Genomic DNA, 23579 nt, shown 5'->3' with positions numbered 1-23579 from the left:
ATTATTCAATTCGATCTCCAATCAATCAATCCATCCGACTCACTCCTGCAAATTTTTGATTGATCAGATTTTTTAATACCAAATGGAGGAGCCGAGTGTGTTCCTTGTTTAATCAAACACACACACTTTTTATTCCATTTCCGAGGTATCTCGGTATCAGGACAATCTTTGCCAGTTTCTAAACTCCTTCCACATTGTGTTGTGATGTGCTCAATAGTTGGCGATAGTCCATCCGGTAAGTTGACTTACTTTTAAGGCAAAGTAATCAATCATTGATTACAGAATTAATTGCCGAAGTGCAATATCAATTGATACCACAATGCTTACATTACGTTATTATAAGGGAGATATAAATTGACATAGATAGATAGATAGATAGAAAGATAGAGAAAGAGATAGAGAATGGGCAGCGTCAATATATATTCAACTACAACTTTTGTTATCCTATTAGTATTTATTATAATTTGTCATTTTAATATTGGTATAGTTAATGGACAAGATGGTGCAGTTGATCCAGAGGCAAGATGCGAGTATTATAATAACTTCACAGAGTGTCAAGGTTACTTAGTATCTCGTAAGTCATTTATTAATTGACAGCTCGAGATCAATCTTGGAAATTCCCAATTTCTAACTAACAATCAATCACTTAATGAATCAATCTAACAGAATGGATATATGTTCCAATTGGATTAACTCAAGATGATTTACTTCTGAAGGCAAAGTATGGCTTGATAGTGAGAGGCCTTTGCCCAACGATTCCATTTGATTATTTGTCCAAATTCGTCTGTAATAGAGTTTTCAGACCTTGTAATCAAACGTCGTTGATGCCAAACTCAAACTCCAACTACACGGTTATGTCGATGTATGGCAGCGTTTGTCATAAGGATTGTGCCAACATCCATTCCAACTGCTCACTCGATGGTTTGTTGGACTGCGAGGAGAAGTATCCCAACTCCAATGCTGTGGTGTTCCCAGAGGTTGCCAACACATATGACCTCTCATACTATGGTGGTCCTTCATCATACTCCATCCCATGTCTAGATATAAATGACATCGGCAGTAACAGGACTGAGCAGTTTAGTAAGTGATCGATAGCGTGACATCTATATATCACTTGACATATCATAATATTAATTGCTTACACTCTCGGCTAAACTCTAGCTTGCCCAAGTCCATTGATTGGAAGGAACTCAACTGGTAGACAGAGACAGATCGATGAAGAGAATGGTTATATATTTGTGGGTGATGCCATGCCATGTGTATTCCCATGTCCAGCGCCTATATTCTCAATGCATAAGTGGGGAATATTCAAGAGTACCGTAGAGATTACAGCGACCATATCATTCATCTGCACGACCATAGTGTTGTTCACTTACGCCGTACTGAACAAGGACTATGACCGCCATGCCATCTGTATCATTGGTATCTCATTTGGGTTGTGGACAAGTAATATTGCCAACATGATATTTTTCAATGCAGGCTGGGAGTTGCAATGTCCCGAACCTGGTCGTCAAGGTGTGCAGTCTGATAGAAGGTGCGCTGCTCAAGGAGTCCTTTTCCAGTTTGGTATCGTCACGGCCATCCTCTGGTGGTCAACCATGGCCTTTGATATCTGGTTAGTATTGCGAAGAGGTAAATATCAGCTGATACCAAATCATGATCACGTGACATTGAAATCTGATCACATGATCAATCACGTGACATCAGATCATTATAATTAATCCATTATCACTCCATCATCCACTTACAGTCAAGACAAGGTCCTATCATAAGTACTATATTGTAGTGATCACTTTGATTTCTGTCTTCCTCACAGTCCTTCCAGCTGGAATGAACAAATATACATCCACATTTGGAGGAATTGGGTAAGTATATATTCATTCACATCCAACTTAATCTATCATATACTTACCTTTTAATCATATCAGATGTTGGATAGGTGACTACAACTACGCCAATGGAGTCTTCTGGGGACCGCTCACAATCTTTCTCTTAGTTGGAATTGTCTTTATCATATTGATCTTGTATGAGGTCTTCAATGTAAGTACAAAATTGATTGACTTGGAACGAATCCAGGCAGTAATTCCAACTAACTCAAACACAAACTCCAACCATACACACACAAACAACAGGTTGTCAAACGAGTTGACACTGGAAAGAAGAAGTCAATCAGATTGATCAGGTACAATTTGAAGCCATTCCTGATTATCTTGTTGGTGTCTGTGGAGTTTATATCTATGTTTTGTTACCACTTCTACTTGCAGGGTATCAAATCTACTGTGATTGACAAGATGATTGTGTGGGTCACGTGCTTGCTGGCGGGCGGCGGCGACCAGTGCGTGCTCAATCCAATTCCATTCGGCGCACAGTTCATGTACTACTTCTTCCTGCGTCTCATTGGCATTGAGATGCTGTTGTTCTACGGCATCAGTGGTCGTGCCAAACAGATCTGGGTGACATCATTCCTCTTTCACAACCGATTCTACTCTATCAATCTGTCACTGTCGTCCTCCAAGAACACAATGTCATCTTCGCTGCACACAACAAATTGCAGCACACCAATGTCAAACGTTGTCAATCCCAATGACACATGCAACTTATCACGCACAATTGAAGAAGAGTCAGCCAGTGGCGGAGAGGCATCCGATGTTACCGAGCACTCGACAACAACAACAACAACAACAACAAATCAAGATACTTTGACAACTGGTGATACCAACAACAACGACAATAACAATGAATAACAATACATACCATTGATCTTTGGATACCACATATTAGTATGGAGTACTGTGATGGTCATGATAACCATAATGGGCCAAGTTGAGAGCCAATCAAACATGTTTGATGACTGCATTTTAGTTTTTCGAATTTTAGTCTCAAAATGAGGCCTTGAGCCATGTCAATGAATGCCTTTTGTTGTTCAATTCCAATTCCGAAATATCTCGGGTTCAAGGCCTTGAACCCACCCTTTACTCTATGATTCCAGTTGTTGAGGAACCATCATCATAACATAGTAAATATCGTAAAACAATATTGAATATATATTTGTTTAATCCAACACTACTTTGTAGTTGTTCACACTGATCAATCACTTTTTTCCCTAATCAATTCGTTTGCATCAAACATAGATATAAAACAATGGTTTCAATCAATAGAATATTGTGTTGCACACTGATCATTGCATCTTGCTTTGCACTCTACACTTCTGCTCAGTACCAGCCAAACTGGGAGGTATGTTCAATCAATCAATCATTCAATCAATCATAATGTGATTGACACTGACACATCCACTCCACTCCACATCACTCAATCAATTAATGACAGAGCATCAACAGTAGACCACTTCCAGAATGGTATGATGAGATCAAGTTTGGTATATTCATTCATTGGGGAACATTCTCTGTGCCTGCTTTTGGTAATGGTACCACCGCTGAATGGTACTGGTACTACTTGAACACTAGAGACGACGGTGGCTATGTCAGCCAGTACCACAACAGCTCGTTCGGTCCGGAGTTCACCTACCAATCGTTCGCTCCAATGTTCACCGCTCATCTGTACGACCCAGATCAATGGGCCGACCTCTTTGTCCGCGCCGGTGCCAAGTACGTCGTGCTGACCACCAAGCATCATGAGGGTTTCACCAACTGGCCCAGTGCACAGGCTTGGGGCTACAATGCCGTCGATGTCGGTCCACACATGGATCTCGTTGACAAGTTTGCCAACTCCATCAAGAAGGCTGGTCTTCGCGTTGGACTCTACTTCTCGCTCTTTGAGTGGTACAACCCCTTGTACATTGCTGATGCCAACTCTGGCTCCCCACCCACCACCGACGTCTACGTCCAAGATGTCATGATGCCCCAGCTCTACGACCTCATCAACAGCTATGAGCCAGACCTTCGTAAGTTTGATTTATTGCACTGCCCACTGGAATGATCATCCCCAAACTGACCCATCCCTTACCCTTTAACAACATAGTGTGGACTGATGGTGACTGGCTGCAACCATCGAGCTACTTCCACTCGGTAGACTTCATCTCGTGGCTCTACAATGACAGTGCTGTCAAGGATCACGTGATCATCAATGATCGTTGGGGCTCAGAGACACGTGGCGTCGACGGTGGTTTCTTCACCGACGAGCAGTTCACTCCAGGCCATCTCAGCGACCACAAGTGGGAGAGCTGCATGACCATCGGCTACTCATGGGGTTACAACCAATATGAGGACGCTGGCAACTACCAGACCTCGACCTCTCTCATCCAGACTCTGATCGAGACCGTTGCCTGCGGTGGCAACCTGCTGCTCAATGTCGGACCAACCAAGGAGGGCATCATCCCCATCATCATGCAGACCCGTCTCCTTGAGATTGGCGCCTGGTTGAACGTCAATGGCGAGGCGATCTACGGCAGCAAGCCATGGAGAGCCCAGAACGACACTGCTGACATCTGGTACACATGGAACACCACCACCACCAACGTCTACGCCATGAGCTACAGCTGGCCAATCGACAGCACCCTTGTGTTGCCAACACCAGTCGGCAGCAGCGAGACCAAGATCACCCTCTTGGGCTATGACGAGCCAATGTCCTTCTCCCACGACAGCAAGGGAGGTATCACCATCAAGTTGCCCCAGCTCACTCCATCCCAGTATCCAACACCACCCTACACCTTCAAGTTGGAGAATGTCAAGTAAACTGTTCAGTTCCTGGAGCGTGTTTCCGGAAACAGCAGTTACCACTTCTGTGGCCGCATTAATTAAAACAACCTCCATCCAACAAGACACACATTGCATGCCCCTTTTGTCTTTATGATTGTGTAGTAAGGTCAACGACTATAACTGTTATGTTGTCGTCTGAACCTTTGAAATAGGCATAGTCACGAAGGTTAAGTGTCGCCTGTTTGATTGAGGGCGAGCGGAGAACCAGGTCGCATGCCTGCTGATCGTCCACCTCATCCCAAATTCCATCGCACGCTACTATTAGGAATTGATCGTGTTTAGGGTCGAGTGTTGTGGATGATTGATGTGCGTCGGCAATCACGTAGGGCTCCATGTAGAAGTCACCAATTGCACGAGACACTGCCAGCGTGCCCTTGATTCTTGATGTATGTTGGCTGTGGACAATGTATCCACCAAGCTCCCTGATGCGACAGTCCTCTTTAGGGTCACTGGGTTTATGGTCCAGTGAAAGTCGCATTGCCTTGCCATCGCGACATAGTACAACTCGTGAATCACCAATGTTGGCCACATGCAAGCTGTTGCCATGGATCAATACTGCGGCGGCTGTGGCGCCACAGTACTTGAGGTCAGGACGTTCGGACTCGACCAGCTGTCTGAACTTGGCATTGGTGCGTGTGTAGGCTTGCTGCAACCATTGAGATGGGGACATAGCGGGGTGGAGTCCCATTGCCATTTTAAGTTGTTCGGGGAACACACTTGAGCAAAAGTCTGCTGCCTTGGCTCCGGCGTGTCCATCAAACAATGCGATCAAAGTACCATCACCTCGGAAATGGCCTTGGATGGTATACGCATCCTCCATTGCCGGTCGTCTACCCTTCATCTCTGCATGGAAGACACGGTACTTGCCACTCCATTCGTCCAATGTTGGAGATGATGATGATTGATTGTGATGTGAAATGAGTTGAATGGCAGTGCAGCTGGACTTGGTCTGGTCCACGCCAGACTCAGTGATTGAGTTGAATGATAGATCAAGCCTGGTAAGACTCTTGAGTAATTGATTGAGTAGCTCTGTTGTGATATCTGTGAGCATGTTGTTCGAGAGATCCAGCACCGAGAGACTTGTGAGGTCTGCCAACTTCATGTCTAGATCGTTAAGCTGATTGTTGGACAGGTCCAACTTATCGATTGACTGGCATGCATATATGAATGTTGGCAACTGGGTCAGTGAGCAGGAGCCTAGACTGAGCTCACGTAGGGACGGGAACAGCCCACCATCGACATCCATGACCTCTGCGCTCTGATCAAAGCTGGCCAAGTCATTTCCATTGAGATATAGCTCTTCTAATGCGTAGAAGGGAGCCGTGGGCAATTGGATTGTAGTCAACTTGTTGTGACCAAGGTAGAGTTGTGATAATGATTGACAATTGAGCCAGATAGACGGGTCACTTGGCAAACTGGTGAGTGAGTTGTCCGACAAGTTGAGTGTGGACAATGAGTTTGCATACTGTATCAACTCATTGGGTAGTTGTTGTAACTTATTGCCAAACAATAATAATGTTGACAATGATTCCAATGAAGTGCCATCCACAATGTCCGGTAGACTGATCAGTCTGTTCTCTGAGAGGTCGAGTCTCTCAAAGGGACATCCACACTGGAATAAGTTGGCGGGAAGTGTGTCAAGGCAGTTGCGTCGCGCCTTGAGATCCTTGAGCGCGAACAGCGCCACATTGGGGTCGGGTGAAGCGAACCACTGATCGGGGATGCACGCCAGTTGATTGAATGATAAGTCGATGGTCTCAAGGCTGAAGAGATATCCAAGCTCAGTTGGCATGTCGACAAGCTCGTTGTGTGACATGTCCAGGGACATCAAGCTGGACAGCCCGGATAGGTCGCCAGGTACGCTCTGGAGACGGTTGTGTTGGAGTGAGAGGTGTTTGAGCATGCTGAGAAGGCCGAGCTCGAGCGGCAGATCGATAAGCTCATTGTGACTGAGGTCCAATTGAGTGAGTGCTGTGAGATGCTGGAAGTCCGAGGGGATTGAGAACAGCTGGCAGTGTGTGGCTAGCAGTGTCGTGATCTGGCTGTACCAAAAGATACTTGGTGGCAGGTATGTCATGCCCTGCCAGTTGAGTGCTACGTTGGCGCTCAGATCCAACTTTGTGAGCGATGGCAAGTAGCTGAGGTCAGTGGGCAACGACTCGAATGGCGCTGGCTGTGGGCTGCTCTCTGGGCTCAACGCAGCCACCTCTGTCTTCTCTGCCGCGGCCAGCTCCATCTTCTCTGCCAACTTCTTAAAGTCGATGACAGTTGGGAATCTGATTGACTTTCTTCGCTCGGCATTACTCATGAATCCTTTGCGAGGCTTTGATCGCACCCATAGCTCCTCTTCCTCCTCAGCATCTGTGTCACTACTCACAACGTCGTCATCATCATCGCCGATGGTGTCAATGTTGCCAGCCGCCACATAGTCCTTGTACGAGTCATCGGTGGCGGCCACCAACAGTTGGTTGCCAGCCAACAGTAAAGTGGTGAGTTGATTGAGCGATGATATAGTTGTAGGCAGTTGTTGGAGCAGGTTGTAGGAGAAGTCCAATGTGTGTACCTTGAGCAACTCTCCAATGCGCTCAGGTATTGTCGTCAGCCTATTCCTTGACAGTACTATCTTCTGGAGATTGGTACGCACCAACATGTCCTCTTGATCCACCTCGCTCAATTCAGAGCTGGACCTAATTGAATGATTGATTGTTTTGTGAGTGGAATGATTCCAGTGATTGATAGAGGGTGAGTACATACTTGTCATATATTACTGAGAAGAGGGGAGAGTTTGAGTTGGGCACGGGTGGACGTTTGAATGTTGGGATGATGGAGGCAACAGCAGGGTTGCTTGGGTCCAATGGTTGTGGCATGGAGTATGGTCGTTTTGGTTTGTCATCATCACCCTGATCCATCACTGATCCTATGACCAATGGTGATGTAATGGTGGCGGGTGTATGTTGTTGTGGAAGTGTGTTGGAGGCATCACCATCATCGACACCATCAACATCATCATCTGTATTTGTTGTGTTGTTGTTGTTGTTGATTGTTGATTGTGTTGATCCTGATCCTGATCCAGGTTGCTCTGTTGACTGATGATTGGGCACAAGCAAGGCCGTGGCAACATTTCCAGCACTCCTACCAATCAAGTAGCCAGTGGACATTGACCTCAACTTGTTGTTACTATCTGGTAGTTGTAGCTGATCCATCATCAGTGGTGATTATCTGTATCCTTGTTATATTTGTATAATATATAAGATGGTCACACAAGTAAGAAGGACCTTATATTAATGAGGGAGAGACTAAGTCATGAGCACTTGTGAGAGTGTGTTTGAGGGGAGCAGGATAGTACCTTCCATCCATCTATCCCAGGTCCAGATGTGCGTATGTGTGTCTACATTGCTTTGAATGATTGGGTCAACACCTGCCTCAGGCAGTAATAAGGGCTTTTCAGATAACCGGCTTGAAAACGACATGCAAAGGGGGGCTGATGGATCGCGATCAACTCGATCACTTTGGAAATTTGACTTTAATAACTCGACCAAAAGGATTGGACCCAACAACAATGATTGGATTGAAGTGAGTGTCAAACTACTACATAAGATCACATAACTAGATACAACTACATCAACTACTTCCACTACTTCTTCTTCTTAAGAATTGGCTGCTTGATGTGAGTGTTCATGTCGGCGTGGAGTGACTTGGACAGAGCTTGATCTACCTTGGCACCTTTCAGCACGTCATTCATACGGTCATCACTTGCCAACACCTCAATATCTGGCATTAGCACGTGGAAGTCCCTTGTGAATCTCTCAACAAAGTCTATGTTGATTGGATTGATTGATTGATTGATTGATTGAGTGTGAGTGGGTGATGGTCATATTGGAATCATTCCATTGATCAACCAATATATACATACTTGGAATTACACTGTTTCCACCTGTGATAACGACATGCTTGAGGAGATCCTTGGCCTCGGACTTGGTGACCATGTCAGCTGTCATCTCCACGAGACTGACAGAGTTGATGTTCTTGAGTGATGGGTCAAACATGAGCTCAGCGGCAGTGTACTGCATGGCCGCTCCAATGCTAGACTTGGACGCGTCAACCTTGTAGTTCATGGAGACGCGACACTGTTTGTACCACTCGGGTATCAACTCCATATTGCCTTGCGTGCCTCCGTAGCGTACCTTGGCCGGGGCGAACAGGTGCGCGGCATCAGCTGGTGCGCCATACTCCTTGAACTTGGTGGTGAGGTACTCGGTAACCGTGCCACCGTGGACTGGGTAGGCGGTGTATGCCAACTGACGCGTCTTAGCCACGGTCACGATGAATGTAGTGTTGGCGCCACACATCACAACGACACCCGTGTCCAGGCCAAAGCCTTGGAGGACACACAGCGCCGCAGCCTTGTATTGCACATAGTCGTTGTGCTGCTTGGTGCGCAGGGAGCCGAGGAAGCGAATCTGCTCAACGTTACCAATCATGGGCGGCGCCAGACACAAGATGTAGGGCGCAGTGGCACGGTAGCGGCGACTGACCTCGTTGGTCATGCAGTGCTTGATGATCTCGTTGAGGCACTGTAGGCGATTGGGCTCAAACAGTCCGCTGGCGATCGGCTGCTGGTACGACGAGTAGCTGGCGTTGTAGCCCACGCTCCAGGACTCGCGGTCCAGCGACGACATGGCATAGTGAGGCGCGTACTCGTAGTGCACGGACGCGCGCGTGGGGATCATCTTGTAGACGGAGCTGTGGTCGCAGAACTTGGTGAACTCGCGGCCCACGTCAAAGAAGAGGAAGTGATGCTGGACGAGCGCAGCGTACACGTTCTGCACGGTGAGGTACCAGCAGCGTGGGTCGAGGGTGACCTCGACGCGACTGAATCTCTTCATCATACTGCCAAAGCTCAGCTTGGTCTTGGGCTTGTCGAGCAGCACTGCGTTTGGCTCCTCAAACTTGAAGGCCTCATACGAGAACAGCTTGATGTATACGTTCTTCCACAGACTGTTCTTGGAGCATGTCTTGAGGTACTCCTTGCATGAGCCACGGAAGCTGCACAGATCCTTCATGTTCAATGTGACCAACATATCATTCAAGATGTACTCGGGTATGTCAAAGATGGTCAACTGGCGAGGTGTGGGCGGTGTCTTTGGTCGCTTGCCCGTCGATGTGGTGGTCGTGGAGGTCGAAGTGGAGGTTGCGTCTGGTGTTGAGGTCGTGGGTTTCGTGTCTTCTTCGATCGATGGCAACGCCGCAAGGAGCATTTGAGCGTCGACGTAGGTGGCGATGGCGGCCTCAAGGTCACCATCGTCCTTTTCGAGACTGTCAGCCTTGAAGAAGAGCTCACGAGCACGCATCATCTTGGCCTTGTTCTCATCGGACATCAATCTATAGCCTTTATCGATACGCAAGAACATCATGTCCACACGCATGATGTACTTGACGCCCTTGTCCACCATAGCACCCTCGTGCAGTGTGTCGTGATTGAACAGCACAGCCATGCCAGTCTTGGGCGTGACCGATGCGGACAACACATGTTTGTCGACCTCCAATGGGTTGGCTGGCAGGAAGAAGTTGGTCTTTCCACCCTCATAATCATCATTGAGGTAGATCTGCATGGTGAAGATACTTCTTCTGTCTGGCGACTCTGCGTACGTCGCGTCCAAATGTGGCTTGAACCTTCCACCTGGCTCATAACGACCAAACGTGAAACAATCATCCAGCTCCACTGGAATCCAAACTCCCTCCTGATCAAATCCATAAGGTCTAATGCCCTCCAACTCCTCCATTCTAATGTGTCGTCTATAGTATGATGATTGATTGATTGAGTGATATAGTGAGTGAGGATGATCAAGTGAGTGGACTGATGGTGGGGCTTGAGTGGTCTGGAATCTTTCCAATCAATCGATCGATCGATCGATCAATCAATCACATGTGACCCGCCCGTCATATATAAACATACTGAAGACGACTCCAGAGAATAGCTGACAAGGTCTTGCTCTTGCCAAGTGTTCTTGTGTTGTTCCTGTACTCCTTTGGGAACTCCTTCTCAATGGTAACATATCCTTTACGAAGTGACTCCTCAATGTAGAACCTATAGTAGTTGAGTGTGCATGTAGGTATCATTGAGTGAGTGAGTGAGTGATTGATTGAATGAGTGAGCGGACTTTGAACATACGCGCATTCTTCACGTGACATTAGATCATTGACTAAGAAGGCGATTGACTTTGGTACTTTGAGATCCTCTCTGGATGACTCTAGAACTACTTTATCATGATCCGGATAGATCTTGAACGTATCAATGTCCTCACCTGTCAGTACACGACCCTCTGGAACATTTACAATGCCCTGAGGTTGGACCATTGGTACATTCGACTTGTCCTCCATTATTTATAAATAATAATAATAACAAATATAAAAATAATTGATTGTTTGAATGTATGATAGGTTTGAATGTACTTGAAAGGACACATCTTGAGGCCTGGGCTGGTGACAACTCACACTCTTCACCATCTCTTCCGATCAATTTCTTTGATTTGATCAAAACTCGTTTTTATCCCAAATGCTGATATTTTTTTGATCAACTGTCAGTTAATGACACCAATCCATGTAAAGAGATAAGAGATAGAACACACGCCCTTATACCAAACAACTCCAATCATTCAAACACTCATACCTGGAATCATTCCACCACTCACACATCAATCAACCGAGACCGAGAGAGATGGACGTCAATGTTCAAACACAAATACTTCATGACCTGCCACCAACAGTGCACAAGTTGATTGTTAGATACTTGTATCATTGTTCAAAGAATGATCGGGCTACATTGAGCCTGGTGTCCAAGAGCTACCTTCAGTATGTGGCCAACATCCATTCGAGATTGGACGACTCCCAACATTGGGAGTACTACCTGGACAACGCACATCTGCCCAACTTCACCAACAGCCTGCTGAGCGCACACTCGCTCACCTCGGCCATCTACACAATGAGCCTGTTGGTCGAACCGTCAAACAATCGCTACAAACGCATCTCAGCCATGCAACATATCGACTCGCCCGCACAACTGGACACGATCGACTCCAAATGCTTTGCGCGTCTCAAGTTGCTCATTGTTGACAGTGCTACATTGTTGCATCCACGCTTCCAACATGTCATTCAAACATTAGACCGCGTACAATCCACGCAGTACAAGCGCCACCTCAACAAGCTGTACATCCGCATCACCCATCCCATCCCCGCGGCCACCTTTGCCCTGATCCCTCAAGAGGTCAGTCGATGTTTGAGCAAGGTGTGTCTGGTGTTTAGCAATTGGCAGTCACACACTGGTGCTCTGGCCGAGGACGAGTACCAGCCCACGATCGACTATGTGCGCTCTCTGTCCAATGTGCGCAAGATGGTGCTGGACATCCACCCGACACTGCTCGCGACATTGTTGGCGGGCTGTCCAACAGTATTCCCGCAGCTCACCAAGGTCGACCTGCAGACCAAGTTCACAAAGGAGGAAGAGTACCCGTGGGCCACCCTTCAGATGGTCCCCGAGCTGGCCTGGCTGTCGACTGCTTTCCCGCAGGCCAGCGAGCAGTTCCTGTCGTTCCTTCTCCGCAGCGACACAATCAGGACCCTTGGCTCGGCCCTCCCCACCACTGTGTCGGTCGCGCGAAACATACAAAGACAGCGCTCACTCAAGGATCTCACGCTGCGTCTGTTGGCACCATCGTCCATCTGTACGCATAGCGAGCTGTTGACGTTCAACTTCATGTTGCCGGAGCAACTCAATCATCTCACCGTGTTGTATGAGCGTGATGACAATGGTCCCATCTTTGACCGACTGATGATGGGCATGCAGAAGCACGAGCGTCTTAACTCGCTGGCCATTGCCAAGAGTAGCAATATAATGCGATTGGATAATTTGGCATTCATGTTGGTTGGCAATCGATCGATCGAGCATCTCACCGTCACGAACATCTATGGCGAGTCGCCCAGCGACCTGGCATCACTGTTCACCAGTGTGTCCAACAACAACAAGCTCAAGACACTCACGTTGTATTTCAATCTGACTCTGCCATTGTTCCAACAACTGTTCACCGTCCTCGAGACACATCCATCACTCTACAAAGTTGTCGTCAATCGCAAGTCCCTGCCTCAAAAGTTCAAGCCAACACCTGCCCTACTGGCTGTCTATGATATTCAGATTGGCAGCTCACTAGTCGAGCTAACACGTCTTATCAAGTAAAGGATGAAGTGCATACATGCATAGTGGATATTATTTGATAGATTGATTGGTTGTTCGATTCGGTCATGGATACGTATCCATGGTTGCGCTCACTCGTTGGTTCGTTAGATTGTTTGATTGATCGATTTAGTAGTTCTTTGGATCGGAGAAGTGAGCAACATAGTCTCCAGCGATTGGTGCACTGATGAGGTAGTCTGGGATATCGAAAGCCTTAACCAAGGGAAGTGCGTGATCCCTCATGGACACACAGACCTTGTTGATTGCATTCTCAATAGCCTGAGCCTTGACTGGTGCAAAGTACTTGTTGGACAAGAACCATCCCATGTCGCCTATATTATATTATTGGTTGTTTGGGTTAGTACTTGTGATTGATTGGTCATCAACTGATCAGTACTACTTACGCTCAATCTTTGTCAAACAGAAAAGTACACAGAGTAGGTTGAGGATTGGCTTGACATCATCGGATGACTTTTGGATCTCCTGAAGGAATCTCTCGATGGTTAGACGCTCGACGTAGCAGGTGGCCAGCTTCATGACCAAGTCCAAAGAGGCGTTCCAAGCCTTGGCTCCAGTCATCTTCTCGCTCTTGACCTTGGTGCGAAGTGACTTGACAAGTTGGCGAAGAACCTTGAACTCGCGGTAGATGAAGGCGTCGAGCAGCATTTCTGGGTCGAGGAGATGTGCCTCGGTGTGAAGACGCTTGACAAAGAAGTTCTTGTTGCGCAGGAAGATGCCGATGTGGCCCTTTGAGTAGGTGTAGCTGAGCATGCCAGTGATGGCCTTGGCGCCAGTGAAGTAGGACTTGAACTCCATCAACAGTGCCTTGGCGACAGCTTGCATCAGGACTGTGTTGTCACCCTCGTAGGTGAGATCGACGTCGGCGTCGTTCTTGTAAAGACCAATTCGGCTGCTGGCGGCAAAGCCAAAGCCTCCACAGGACTCACGACAGATCTGCAGGGTCTCTGAACGATGCCATGTGACGGTGGCCTTGAGACCACAGGCCATCAGGAAGACGTCACGAGCGTCCTTCTCGGAACGAGTGCTGAACTTGTCGATGATGTAATGCGAGGTGATCTGGTAGGCGTAGGTGGCGGCGATCAAGGGGAACAGGCGACGCTGGTGAGTGAGGTAGTCGATGAGCAACTCCTCTGGGTTGCCAAACTGGCGACGCTGCAGTGCGTATTGAACGGCGATGGTGAGTCCAAGCTTGGCAGCCTGGAGGGCCATGGCACCGACGGTGACTCTGCCTCCAATGAGTGCCTCCAACATTGAGTTCTGGCGCACGTTTGGATTCTTGATTGGGGTGGTGTACTCTCCCTTCTCGTTGACTCCACCGAAACGATCCAGCAAGTTGTCGTAGGGAATACGAACCTTGTTGAACCACAGACGTCCATTGTCCACACCATTTAGTCCCATCTTTGGGCCATTGTCAGCGGCTGTGACACCTGGCATTGTGGCATTGGTCTTTGGATCACGGATCTGGACGAGGAATGGATGCAGGCCATGGTTCTCACCATTGACCACCAGGTTGGCAAACACTGTGGCCATTGTTCCGTGAACACCGGCATTGCCAATCCACATCTTTTGAGCGGTATCGTTTGGTGTGTGGATGACAAACTCGCGAGTGCGATTGTCATACTCGGCCAGTGTCTCGATTCCCTTGACATTGCTGCCATGTCCCATCTCGGTCAGAGCGAAACAACCGAGAATATTGCAAATATCAATGTCGTCAAAGTATTGTCTATGCTTCTCAGTGCCAAGGAACACGACACTACCGGCAAACAGACCCCAGTGCACGGATGACTTGACCGAGAGGGACATGTCGCACAGGACCAAAGACTCTTGGAAGCTGACGAAGCGCTTGAACTTTTGAGCGATCTCGCCCATTTTGAGAATGCGCAGCTCGGACACCTTTCTCAAACGCTTGAGGGTGAGCTCGCGTTGCTCTGGCACGGTGGCATAGAGCTGTGGTCTGAACAGTGGATCTCTCATCGCCTCGAGCAACAATCTACGGTTCTCGATATTCTCCTCGTCTGGATGTCCGAGGATTGTACTCTTTAACTTCTCGACCTTGAAATCGTCCAACACTGGAATTCTCCACTCGAGTGGAGTTGAAGTCTTGAGTGGTTGGACCAACGATGCAGTATCATTCGTTGACAATGGTGATGAACTATCATCAACTCCCAAATGTCCTGTTAAGGATCTAATTCTTTCCATAGCACTTTCCATCTTTTTGATTGATTAGTTCGTTATTTCGTTAACGTATTATATTTATAAAGTGTACAAGATATTAATAATATTACAAATAATGTATATATATATATATGATTGATTGATGGATTGATGTATTACGTATGTATATGTTTGAATGAATGAAGAGTAAGAAGATAGATAATGAATGCAAATGCAAATGAATAAAGTAAAGGAAGGACGAAGAAGGAGTCATGCCAACATCATTCATCATCCATTTCTTGTCTTTGCGGTTGTTCAACACACATGACAACACACAGGATAAGCCAAGCCATCTTTTGGTTAAGTTAAGATACAGATTGGACTGGGCATGGCACGCATAGGAGTTAAGTGTTTGAATTAGTGTGTGTAAATGGGTCGTTTACTGTATGGTATGGAGGGGGACTGGGCAACCCCCACCAACTTTGAAATTTACAAAGGATGATGCGCGAATTGCCCATAAATGGTGAGCAGTATCACGAGTGGCGTGAGACATTAACTATTATTATTCGTTTGATAGATGTTAAATAAATAAATTAATAGTTTTTATATATCTTGAATAAAACTTTATGTTTAATATCTGTCTTTCTCATTCTCTCGCTGCAATTCAAATTCAGCCAATTACCTTGATTGATATTTTGGCAAGACTCAACCATAAACAGAATTAACATCCAACTTCAAACATTTGTTGATTATTGATTTGATTGAAATGTTTTAACAACAACATATATATACGTTCAATGAATCTCTGTGAAGTCACATCTAATGTATCTTCAAACATATTAAGTCAAAACAAACTAATAATCTCTATCTTATTAATAAAAAGTCAGAAAAAGAATCAAGTGATAATAATTTAATACAAACAAAGGGATGTTGTCGTCGCGATAAACAGATGGTTGTGTTGTTTGGTCTCGTCTTCGACACAAAAGATTATTGTTTTTAGGTGCACCCTTGCACCTTATTTGGGGCCAGGGGGTGTGATGACACCGGGGCCAGATGGCCTGGGGGTGGACCGTTCTCCGCTACTCAAAGAACACACTACACACAACCCATCCCATCCAACCATGTGACACTGATGTCGATGGCAATGATCTACCATCATTCGTACGACACTACACGACACACATACCTATTATGATGAATGTCATTGTTTGTTGTTTGTGTGTATGTAGGTACATGTTGTGGTGTTATTGTGATGTTAAATGAATTTAAATTCAATTGGTCAACAGAACAAGGAGAGACCTTCCATTCCAAGAGCTTCTGACACTCGAGCACTCTCATTGATAAACATTTACCTAATCAAGACGATCTTGTTTCTACCCCTTACACTTACTTCCCTATCACTCATACATCCCTTCATTCAATCTTGGGACTACACCCCACCACCTCTCTCATTCTTACGAAACACATACACACACACATATACACACATTAATTATTACTTCTTACTTACTCAAATACACACAAGAGAATTGACTAGTGTCATTCATTCACACACAACTATTTATTATCAACTTCACTTACTTACTCACCCCCCAAGTGCACTCACATACTCATTCACATTCCAATCCAACAACAACAACTTGTTCATTCATTCATTCAGATAGCTAGCTTCGTATTACTTTGCGCGCGTGTTGTTGTTCATATCATATCATATCATCCACCTTACAATATATATAAATATATATATATAAAATATTTATATAAGTCAAGACAAAGACAAAGACAAAGTCAAATTAATTCTTCTAGCTTTAGTTAAAACGAATCGTCACAATCATGATTGCAAATTGTGATAGCGAAAGCTTCAGTGTTGAGGAGGTTGCCAAACATGATACTGTAGAAGATGCTTGGGTTACATTGGATGGAAATGTATTTGATGTCTCCCAGTTCATATATGATCATCCGGGTGGCTCGGAAATAGTGGCGCCTCATCTTGGAAAGGATATCTCACAGGTGTTTCTAGATGATACGGAGCACGAACACTCAGAGACTGCATACAATATGTTGCAGAGATACAAGATTGGTACATTGCGCGGTTATCGCAAGTCGGCTCCATCCGTCTCTGAACTGATCCGTTCCAAAGTCAAGTTGAGCCAACTGAACAACCTAAACACCGTTAGCAAGGACCAGTCTCTGGAAGGACTGGTCGACGTTACAAAGGCCATCCTACCACAGCTCAAGAATCTACCAGGTTCGACCTACCTGAGGTGGATCCACTCACAGACTGGTCTCAAGGAGATCATCATCTTTGATAGTCCTTTCCTAGAGTTGTTCACAAGGTGGCCATGGTGGTACATCTTCCCATTGGTATGTTCCTGTACAATTTTTGCTGGAAAGGAAGGAATCATTCCAATATCTAACATCCATCCATCAATCAATAATACAGTGGATACCAATTATCACACTTACATTCTATACATCAATCACACAACCCAATAGCTCAGTATTGTTCTCAGCAATTGTGTTCACATTTGGACTATTCTCATGGTCATTCTTTGAATATATATTACATCGATTCATCTTTCACATTGAAACAAGCTCATACATGGGCAACTTCCTACATTTCTTTATCCATGGTATTCATCATCTCACGCCATATGATGCCACCAGACTCACATTCCCTCCAATGTTCTCTGCAGTAATTGGTATGTCTTTGTCAATCAGAATACACATTCATCCATTCACTAACAATCAATCAATCAATCAATGAGTAGCATTTGGATTTTGGAAATTGTTCCTTGGATTCCCTGATTGGTTACAGGCAACTGGATTCAATTGGGCACTGTATGGAGGTATTGCCTTTGGTTACATGCTCTATGATACATTGCACTACTACTTCCATCATGGAGACATCTCTTGGTTGCCCGAGAAGTTGAAGGAGTTCAAGTCCAACCATCTCAATCATCACTACAAGGATGACACCAAGAACTTTGGAATCACATCGACTATATTCGACATAATGTTTGGAACTTACTAAATAGTAGTTGGATCAATGTAGTAAAAAAAGCGCATACAAGTAATATCTTGCTTTCCTTTGTTCGATTGTATGACATTTATTCCATTCGTGTGTAAAAGTAAAGGTATCCATTGGTCAATAACTCCTCGTTGAGCGATGTGACAGATACCTCCTTGACCTGGTCATCATCGAAACACTTCCAATTGCCTTCATCTTTCCTGACCAATGATACATAGTGACCAAAGTGACTGAACTCTCCCTTGTGTTGGATGACACTCTGCAGTTTGTATCTTGTTGCTGTCTTTTGCGTTGATGATGATTTGGTACTGTTTGAGCCATTGGTAGTGATTGACTTTGAATGATGTCCATTGCCATTGCCATTTCCATTGCAGTTGTCGATGTCGTTGGTATTGCGAGGGGAAGTAATGGAGACTGATATCTGATCGACTGGCAGTATGATAGTGGCATCTTTGGTGATTGTTGATGTGATGGGATGTCGTTTGAAACGCTTGATGTGCAGCGCCAGCACCTTGGGTGCACCAGAGAAGTGTTTGGAGATGATCGATTCGCCATGAGAGCAAACCTCACACTTCCTCTCAATCCTCTCCTCCTTTAAATAAATATCCAAAAGCTCCTGGATGTCGTAGGTTTTGGATCTGTTTGGAAGGATGTTGATGTTTAGTCATTAGTCAGTCTTGGCCGGCCAAGTCAGCTATGAAGGGTACTTACGGTGAATGCAAGATATCAAGTGAGATATCCGTGAAAACCTCTAGGGTTGTTGTCATGTCTTTACACTTTGTACAGGTGATGAGCTTGGTGATTGTCGATCTAAAGTTGCGGGCGATCGGACATATACTCGATATAGTAGATGAGATATTGATCAACTTATTGTTCGTCTTGTTGATGTTGTCGGTGGTAGCGGCGCCGTCGTCGGTCGTCGTTGTCGTTGTAGTAGTGATAGTAGTTGTTGTTTGATTATCATCATCATGTGTGTCCTTATGTTCGCCTTGTTCGTTAACCAGCTCATCATTATTAATGTTGTTGTTGTCGTTGTCGTTGTTGTTGTCATTCTTTGTTGAGGCAGCCGCCTGTCTACGTCGACCATTCTCCTTCTCCAATTGATCCTTGAGTTCCTTTTCCAGCAAGTCCATCAGTGACAATAGGAACTCCTGTGCATCGTGCTGTGCATAGCCTTTGAAGTATGGATTGAAAGAGTCAATCACTTGCTTCAATGACTTGGTATCGATGCCTCGCTCGAAATCAAACAGTGTCTTTGTCGACTCTTTGCCATTCTCCTTCTTTTGCAACAATGACAGTAGTGATGAGTACAAGCCAGTTGTTGGTTGTTGTGTTGTTGTCGTCGTCGCAGTTGTCGTGGAGGTATCATCTGCATCCAGATACTTCCACAAATCCTTGTTCTTCAAATCCATCACGATGGAGTTGATACCAAAGAATGACTGCAACACTGCATTCATATAACATGTGTTGCCCAAGTTCTTAAAGCTAGTGTTGATTGTTTGATTGATTGTGTCAGTAGAGTGCCCAAGGAGATGGAGCAATACACACGGTACTTACCCTTTCTCATTGAGCAAGTTTGTTCTCTTTGGTTTGTCATTATTGGTGAGTAGGAAGGTGGACCAAAAGTCAGGCTTCTTGGATAGATTCAAGTCATCCCTAGAAAATGATGATGATGAAGTGGATGTGGCATGTGATTTGTATGGCTGGACTGGTCCCGAGTGGCTATCGTCAAACTTCCTTTTGCTGTTGTTTACACTGCTTGCAATGTTCCTGATATTATTCGTTATTGGAGGTTTGTTGTTGTTGTTGTTGTTGCCATAGCCAATACCAGTGTTGTCCTTCTTGAATGTGGATGATGATAATGAGGAGGAAGTGGAGGATGAGGTTGTAGCCAATCGTAAGGATGATATGTTTTGTTGCTCTTTGTGATCCTTTGATTCCCCAGAGAGACTCTCAATATCCTCAGGTTCATCTTCTTGTGGTTGCCTGAAGACTGGCCTGGTCGATGGCAGCGGCGCTTCTGCCAACTTCCTGAAATGATCAAAGGTTTTTGTTGTTGAGTTTCCATTGCTACTGCTACTGATGCTGCTGCTAGTGTTGTTGAGACGTGTTGGTTTGGCTGGGTGCATGGGACTTTGATTGGTGACGTGCAATGACTCTTTCTTGTTGGCGCCGAATTGGAACTGTGTTTGAGAGAGTGATGACTTTGTGAGCCCAATGGACGGCAGTCTCACTTGGCCAGGGAGTAGAGTGTGGGCAAGGTTGAATTTGGAAGCTCCAGATGGCTTTGATAACGATGATGAGCTGGAGGATGTCGATGCTAATGATGATGACTTGGAATTGAAGAAATACTTTCTTTTTTCATCTGATGTGAGCATGGCCTTTGTTCCGTCCTTCATCTGATCGTCGCTATTGTCAATTGGGTCCTCGAGTTCGGGAGAAATGTATGATGATGACGATGATGATATTTGAACGTGCTTTGGGAACTTATCAGATTCGACATAACCAGCATATTCCAAGTCTTTGAGTATATTGCTAATATCCGACCATTGTTTATCTATATTCTCTTGAGTGATATGATCATCATGTTGTTGTTGTTGTTGAAAGCCAGATATTGAACGCCCAACAGATGCTGGTACTCTTGACAACTCCTTCACAATGGTGAATGAACCAAGCATCAATGAATTTGGTGCACAGAGTTGAACATCAATCTCCTTCTCATTACAAATGATATTTGCTATATTGTTCTGTAGTAATATCTCTATATCCGAACGACTCAGCTTTGAATTGTTTGTAAAGATGCATACATCATCATATTCTAATATCATGAATGAATGAATGAGTTAGTGGATCATTGATTGATTGATTGAATGATTGAACGATTGAAAGGACATACTGTTTCGTTCGATTGAGAATCTGTTGCATGTTGTATGTTTTGTCTGTTTGTCGATACAAAGGTTGATTTTAAACTGATATGTATACTTGATCGATTCATTCATTATCATGATAATGATCTTGTGACAAGTTTGCTTTGTCACTGTCAAGTCAATAGTCTATGTATATTCATGAATAATATAAGTAAGATATGTAAATAAAGGTATCTTATATTATGTGTTGTTGTGCTGAACAAAATGAAGTGAAGTGAAGTGAAGGTAATTTGATTGACATAGTTGTACCAAACAGCACCCCTTATTGGAAATTGATTTTTTCGAACTTCAAATATTTGATTTTGGTGTTGGGGGTTTGTCATGGCGCCAAAATTCGAATTAGTTTACTTTGATATTGAGATGATACATTATCAAGTATAACTACTTGTTATATTATATATACAGATAGAGAGACAGGACAGATAGATAGATAGATCAATATAATGTTTAGTTATAAGAAGAGGACATCAACATATAACCGAAGACAGAGCACTGTTAGAGGAGATACTGGTGTGTACTCAATCCCATCTTTGAATGAATGAATGAATGACTGACTGACCTATGATACTTAGTTCAAGTTAACTTTAGAAAGAGAACTCATCAGGATGGACCTGAATCCTCCTCACAACCGGAACAACAACAACAGCAGAATGAACAGGAGAAAGACCAACAACAGAAGGAGCAACAGGTTGACAAGGATGTGACCACAACTACCACAACAACTACAACATCTACGATACAACAGGTACAGGTACAGGAACAGAATGGTGCCGCTGATGCCCAGATTGTAGACCAGACACAGGAGATGGAACAGGAGCAACCACAACCTGCCCCATTGGTTGCTCCTGCAACACCTATGGCACCAGCAGCTGCTGCGACCGCTGTGCAGGCCTCAACTCCATCATCAAAGAATGTAGAGAATAACAATGATGGAGTTGGTGTACCATCACCAACAATGGCCTCAACAGACTCTGCAATATCAATGATGGGTTCAATGAAGCTTCACAGTCCAACTGGATCACCGTCATCAACATCAACAACTACAACAACAACAACCGCAGCAACAGCAACATTAACACCAGGCCGCAACAATGTACAGACACAACCTGACGTGCCATTCGCCGACGCATCCCTGCCACCCATGGACCATACCTCATCATCTTCAAGTGTCAACAACAACGACAAAACGCCACAGGCAATCAAGAAGAAGGCCAAGCTTGATCATGTCGTTGACAACAGCAACGATAACAACAACAACAACATAATAGTACCGTTGGCAATGCCTTTGTCTCAGCCACCTCCCCAGCAGCAACAACAACAGGAATCAATCAAGATCAGTATTGCCAAGGACACCAAAGACATGCTAGAGATTATCAAGGGTATCGCAACCAAACAACTCAATACAACGCCAGCCAACTTTAAGAAGACATGTATGTTAATACCAATCTTGGGCCTGGACTGTGGACACGGCCGCCCGACCACTCAATCAATCAATCACTGACACTCATTCATTCATTCATTCTTAAGTGCGAGAGATATGTAAGAACTTCACGATTGAGGTGTCCAAGATTCCAGTGGAGAAGGTGAGCGATATCAATGAGCAACACCAACAGAGACAACAACAGAGTCAGTTGACAATGTTTAGAAACTACAAGAACATGGAGGTCGAGAAGAGGATATCAACACTGCACACACTGATAGAACGTTGGAGACAAGAGGAGAGGCATTGGCAGAATATATTGAGCCAGTTCTCCAATCAGAATGGCAGTGGTGCCAACGCGTTCTCCAATGGCAACGCCAACTTTGGATCCAGCGTCATACTCAAGACACCATCCAGGCCGACTAGGACGGGCGCCACCACGCACTTCAACTCGACCACCAAGAAGAAGCCAGCGCCACAGATTCAACCGTTCAGTACGCCACTGGTCGTCAAGCACAATCTTACATCGAGCTTCCTATCGACGTTGAGCCAGCCAGATGCCACGCCAGCTCGTCAACCTCAATCTCAAGCGACAGGCCAGGCAGCCGCACCTGCACCAGCACCAGTCGCACGCAAGGAGGATCCAAGGATCACAGCACTGCGGGAATCAATCCTGAGCATTACAATGAGGGTGGACGAGGTTGGACCACGTTTGAAGCAGGTGGAGCAGAGAGCCATTGAGATCCAGCAGTTCTACGCCGACCTGTCACATCACTTCCACAACGAGCTGTTTGTAAACAAGCATCCAGACATTAACCAACCGGGCAAACTCATCAACAACCTCAAGTCCCTGGCATTGGCTGCCAATGAGTTGGAGCAGTCGTAATGCGCGTGAGATGATGTACCATAACAAACCATACCCTACTCTTCGCCATACCATGCCATACCATGCCAATCCACTCCAATCCATTCACTCAACACTGCCTTGCTTGCTGTTTAACTACATGCATAGAAATGAACGTTGGTAATAAGTTACGTCTATGTCTACACGTCTACATGTCTACACTTCTTTGTCTTGTCTTGG

The 23579-nt window shown here is 45.3% G+C and overlaps 9 protein-coding genes across 9 annotated transcripts; 5 read left to right on the top strand and 4 right to left on the bottom strand.

Annotated features, from left to right (window-relative positions):
• Positions 1-824: 824 nt before the first annotated feature.
• SAMD00019534_017470 (hypothetical protein) lies at positions 825-2744 on the top strand (the record flags this gene model as incomplete). The annotated part of the gene is made up of 5 exons (XM_012902338.1): positions 825-1080; positions 1162-1632; positions 1751-1865; positions 1929-2040; positions 2133-2744. The coding sequence occupies 5 exons, from the start codon at positions 825-827 to the stop codon at positions 2742-2744; spliced, it is 1566 nt and encodes a 521-aa protein (XP_012757792.1).
• A 397-nt stretch (positions 2745-3141) lies between these two features.
• Positions 3142-4691, top strand: SAMD00019534_017460 (hypothetical protein; the record flags this gene model as incomplete). The annotated part of the gene is made up of 3 exons (XM_012902337.1): positions 3142-3234; positions 3328-3901; positions 3979-4691. The coding sequence occupies 3 exons, from the start codon at positions 3142-3144 to the stop codon at positions 4689-4691; spliced, it is 1380 nt and encodes a 459-aa protein (XP_012757791.1).
• Positions 4692-4803: 112 nt separating this feature from the next.
• Positions 4804-7918, bottom strand: SAMD00019534_017450 (hypothetical protein; the record flags this gene model as incomplete). Its single annotated transcript, XM_012902336.1, has 2 exons — positions 4804-7402; positions 7470-7918. The coding sequence occupies 2 exons, from the start codon at positions 7916-7918 to the stop codon at positions 4804-4806; spliced, it is 3048 nt and encodes a 1015-aa protein (XP_012757790.1).
• A 431-nt stretch (positions 7919-8349) lies between these two features.
• SAMD00019534_017440 (hypothetical protein) lies at positions 8350-11096 on the bottom strand (the record flags this gene model as incomplete). Its single annotated transcript, XM_012902335.1, has 4 exons — positions 8350-8531; positions 8629-10511; positions 10672-10803; positions 10888-11096. The coding sequence occupies 4 exons, from the start codon at positions 11094-11096 to the stop codon at positions 8350-8352; spliced, it is 2406 nt and encodes an 801-aa protein (XP_012757789.1).
• A 337-nt stretch (positions 11097-11433) lies between these two features.
• Positions 11434-12945, top strand: SAMD00019534_017430 (hypothetical protein; the record flags this gene model as incomplete). The annotated part of the gene is made up of 1 exon (XM_012902334.1): positions 11434-12945. One exon carries the CDS (start codon positions 11434-11436, stop codon positions 12943-12945), a length of 1512 nt encoding a protein of 503 aa, XP_012757788.1.
• Positions 12946-13071: 126 nt separating this feature from the next.
• SAMD00019534_017420 (hypothetical protein) lies at positions 13072-15162 on the bottom strand (the record flags this gene model as incomplete). Its single annotated transcript, XM_012902333.1, has 2 exons — positions 13072-13274; positions 13347-15162. 2 exons carry the CDS (start codon positions 15160-15162, stop codon positions 13072-13074), a joined length of 2019 nt encoding a protein of 672 aa, XP_012757787.1.
• Positions 15163-16929: 1767 nt separating this feature from the next.
• Positions 16930-18145, top strand: SAMD00019534_017410 (hypothetical protein; the record flags this gene model as incomplete). Its single annotated transcript, XM_012902332.1, has 3 exons — positions 16930-17481; positions 17561-17819; positions 17889-18145. Coding segments are annotated over 3 exons (1068 nt in total), but the record flags the coding sequence as incomplete, so codon positions are not given.
• Positions 18146-18227: 82 nt separating this feature from the next.
• On the bottom strand, positions 18228-21147 carry SAMD00019534_017400 (hypothetical protein; the record flags this gene model as incomplete). The annotated part of the gene is made up of 4 exons (XM_012902331.1): positions 18228-18786; positions 18860-19633; positions 19706-20966; positions 21045-21147. The coding sequence occupies 4 exons, from the start codon at positions 21145-21147 to the stop codon at positions 18228-18230; spliced, it is 2697 nt and encodes an 898-aa protein (XP_012757785.1).
• Positions 21148-21518: 371 nt separating this feature from the next.
• On the top strand, positions 21519-23381 carry SAMD00019534_017390 (hypothetical protein; the record flags this gene model as incomplete). The annotated part of the gene is made up of 3 exons (XM_012902330.1): positions 21519-21585; positions 21648-22505; positions 22603-23381. 3 exons carry the CDS (start codon positions 21519-21521, stop codon positions 23379-23381), a joined length of 1704 nt encoding a protein of 567 aa, XP_012757784.1.
• Positions 23382-23579: the final 198 nt, after the last annotated feature.

The sequence above is a fragment of the Acytostelium subglobosum genome (assembly GCF_000787575.1).
Source record: "Acytostelium subglobosum LB1 DNA, scaffold: scaffold3, whole genome shotgun sequence".
Lineage (NCBI taxonomy): Eukaryota > Evosea > Eumycetozoa > Acytosteliales > Acytosteliaceae > Acytostelium > Acytostelium subglobosum.
This window is presented reverse-complemented; position numbering and strand designations above follow the sequence as displayed.